This window comes from Scomber scombrus, chromosome 12, assembly GCF_963691925.1.
Source record: "Scomber scombrus chromosome 12, fScoSco1.1, whole genome shotgun sequence".
Classification (NCBI taxonomy): Eukaryota; Metazoa; Chordata; class Actinopteri; order Scombriformes; family Scombridae; genus Scomber; species Scomber scombrus.
The window spans coordinates 30816099-30819662 of NC_084981.1; the positions used below are offsets into that span (position 1 = coordinate 30816099).

Here is a 3564-nt window from a genome sequence, read left to right on the forward strand (position 1 = left end):
GTGCTGCAGGTTCCTGGTGTGTGAGTGCTGCAGGTTCCTGGTGTGTGAGTGCTGCAGGTTCATGGTGTGTGAGTGCTGCAGGTTCATGATGTGTGAGTGCTGCAGGTTCCTGGTGTGTGAGTGCTGCAGGTTCATGATGTGTGAGTGCTGCAGGTTCCTGGTGTGTGAGTGCTGCGGGTTCATGGTGTGTGAGTGCTGCAGGTTCATGGTGTGTGAGTGCTGCAGGTTCATGATGTGTGAGTGCTGCAGGTTCCTGGTGTGTGAGTGCTGCAGGTTCATGATGTGTGAGTGCTGCAGGTTCCTGGTGTGTGAGTGCTGCGGGTTCATGATGTGTGAGTGCTGCAGGTTCCTGGTGTGTGAGTGCTGCGGGTTCATGGTGTGTGAGTGCTGCAGGTTCCTGGTGTGTGAGGGCTGCAGGTTCCTGGTGTGTGAGTGCTGCGGGTTCATGGTGTGTGAGTGCTGCGGGTTCATGGTGTGTGAGTGCTGCAGGTTCATGGTGTGTGAGTGCTGCAGGTTCATGGTGTGTGAGGGCTGCAGGTTCATGGTGTGTGAGTGCTGCAGGTCCATGGTGTGTGAGTGCTGCAGGTTCCTGGTGTGTGAGTGCTGCAGGTTCATGGTGTGTGAGTGCTGCAGGTCCATGGTGTGTGAGTGCTGCAGGTTCCTGGTGTGTGAGTGCTGCAGGTCCATGGTGTGTGAGGGCTGCAGGTTCATGGTGTGTGAGTGCTGCAGGTTCCTGGTGTGTGAGTGCTGCAGGTTCATGGTGTGTGAGTGCTGCAGGTTCCTGATTATGTGAAGCTGCAGCTGATCGACAACAGGACAGAATTTAAACTACGTTTATTCCAAAAGAAGAAACTGAAACAACGTCATTTCCTTTAAGAACATTTAGTAATCAGAGAAGTAAACACAGAAATGAAGAATCAAGTAGCATCACATAGAAATACTGCAGTAAAGTACCAGTACTGCAGTAAAGTACCAGTACTGCAGTAAAGTACCAGTACTGCAGTAAAGTACCAGTACTGCAGTAAAGTACCAGTACAGTTTGAGGTACTTGTACTACTGGTCATCTCACTTATAAACTCATTCATTTTGAACCGTCTAACTTGTGTTTCTGCTCTAAATGTTGTGGAATAAACATCTTGAATCAATAATGACAGTGATTGATTGACAGGTTTGTTCTCTGCAGTATTTAACAGTGAAGAAGAAGAAGAAGAGTGAGATAACTGACATTCACACTTCAGCAGCACGACCGTCCTGATCAACACTTTAACTTCCTGTCTGTGACTCGCCGTTACCGTGGAAACCGTGGACAGGGTCCAGTTACAGCACAGAGTAAATGCTTAATGGACTGTAAAGCGCTTCTCTGGTCGTTATGACTCAAAGCTCTTTTACACTTCATCTCATTCACACACTGATGACAGGAACCTGCTCATCAGAGGGAAACTAACCATACATACACCGTTGGCATAGCAACGGGAGCGGTTTGGGGTTCAGTGTCTTGCCCAAGGACACATGGACATGCAGACTGGAGGAGCTGGGAATCTAACCAACCTCCTGATCCAGGGGGAGCTGTAACCACCAGGGGGAGCTGTAACCACCAGGGGGAGCTGTAGCCACCAGGGGGAGCTGTAGCCACCAGGGGGAGCTGTAACGGTCAGCTGATGAACTCGTGAGACAGGCTGCGGGCGGAGAGGGCGGAGCGGGCGGAGCGGAGCTTCAGCTCGGTGTAGCACTGGATGAAGCTGTGGTAGATGAAGGTGATGGGCAGCGCCAGCAGCACGATGCCACTCACCACGCAGACTCCGCCCAGCACGCGGCCCGCCACCGTCACCGGGTACACGTCCCCGTAGCCCACCGTCGTCATGGAGATGATGACCCACCAGCAGGCGGCGGGGATGCTGGCGTAGTCCTGGTTGCTGGCCTCCAGGTCCAGGCTGTGCTCCAGCAGCTGGGCCAGTGCGCTGAAGATCGCCATGGCGACGAAGACAAAGACCAGCAGCATCACCATCTCGCGGTAGCAGCGGCGCAGCGTCAGGCCGAGCGTCTGCAGCCCCAGGAAGTGACGCGCCAGCTTGATCACCCAGAAGATCCTCATGATGCGCAGCACACGCAGCGTGACGCCGGCCCGCTGCAGCTGCGAGTTCTCCCCCGTCAGGATCGTCACGGTAACTGAGACGTAGTACGGTGTGATGGCCAGAAGGTCGATGATGTTCAGAGGACGACTGATGAACTCACATTTATCCCGAGACACGATGAAACGGACGAGACACTCAGCGGTGAACCAGCCAATACACACCGCCTCTATGACCCTGGACAACCAATCAGAGAGAGAGAGGACAGAGAGAAGACACAGAGAGACCAATCAGAGAGAGAGAGGACAGAGAGACCAATCAGAGAGAGAGAGGACAGAGAGACCAATCAGAGAGAAGACACAGAGAGACCAATCAGAGAGAGAGAGACCAATCAGAGAGAGAGAGGACAGAGACAGACCAATCAGAGAGAGAGAGGACAGAGACAGACCAATCAGAGAGAGAGAGGACAGAGAGACCAATCAGAGAAACATTGGCAGGATGAGTTGTCCAATCATGTGCCATGAACAATCTGACGGTCCTACCTGTGCTGGTCCAGCGTCTCTGCAGTTGTCCAATCCGGTAAGGTGCTGGCACACAGCATCACCATGGAGACGAGGACGAACAGCACCGACACCGAGGCCAGGACCTGCGCCGCCACCGAGGAGGTGGGCTCCTCCAACGTCCTCCTCATCCTCTCCAGCCAGCGGCCCCGCGGCTCCTCCCGGGGGCCCAGCTCCTCCCTGGGACCCAGCTCCTCCCGGGGGCCCAGCTCCTCCCTGGGACCCAGCTCCTCCCCAGGGAGGAGGTGGATGAAGCAGTCGGAGGCGCGGTCTTGGAGGCGGCGCTGGCAGCAGGGCAGCAGGTGGCAGCTCTCCAGGCCCCAGTACAGCATCTCGTTGTAGAAGGACAGCTCACACATGTGCGGCAGCAGGCGCAGCGAGCCGCGCTGCAGGTACAGCACGATGAAGCCGAACGCCTCGGAGTGGCGGTCGAAGAAGAACTCGTTCCTGTCGCGGTCGTAGTCGTCGCAGAGCTCCAGCAGCTCGCTCTCCGTCACGCAGCGCTGCAGCCGGCTCAGCCTGCTCAGAGGGAGGCGCTGCAGTCGCTCTGCAGAGAACAGGAACCTGCGGCCGCCAACGTTCAGCGTGCACAGACCGCCGCCCACCTTCATCCTCCGCTGCTCAAAGGGTTAGGATCACTCAGCTGCTCCTCCTCATCCTCAGTCAGAGATCGATGAGCTGCTGCTGTTGTTTACTGATGAGTTGACTCACAGCTTTATATTTATATTTATTATATTTACATTTACATTATATTTATATTTACATTATATTTATATTTACATTATATTTATATTTACATTATATTTATATTTACATTATATTTATATTTATATAAAACACTGAATCCTGAGACAGTAACAGACTCTTAAAACTCACCAGATTCAAACAGCTGTTCAGCTCCAGATGATCTTCATCATTAAATCATCATCATCATC

The 3564-nt window shown here is 53.5% G+C and overlaps 1 protein-coding gene across 1 annotated transcript; it reads right to left on the minus strand.

The window, feature by feature from the left end:
- Positions 1-1651: 1651 nt before the first annotated feature.
- On the minus strand, positions 1652-3240 carry LOC133992064 (potassium voltage-gated channel subfamily G member 3-like). Its single transcript, XM_062430743.1, has 2 exons — positions 2612-3240; positions 1652-2306 (listed from the first exon to the last, which is right to left on the minus strand). The coding sequence occupies exons 1-2, from the start codon at positions 3238-3240 to the stop codon at positions 1652-1654; spliced, it is 1284 nt and encodes a 427-aa protein (XP_062286727.1).
- Between the last annotated feature and the right edge of the window lie 324 nt (positions 3241-3564).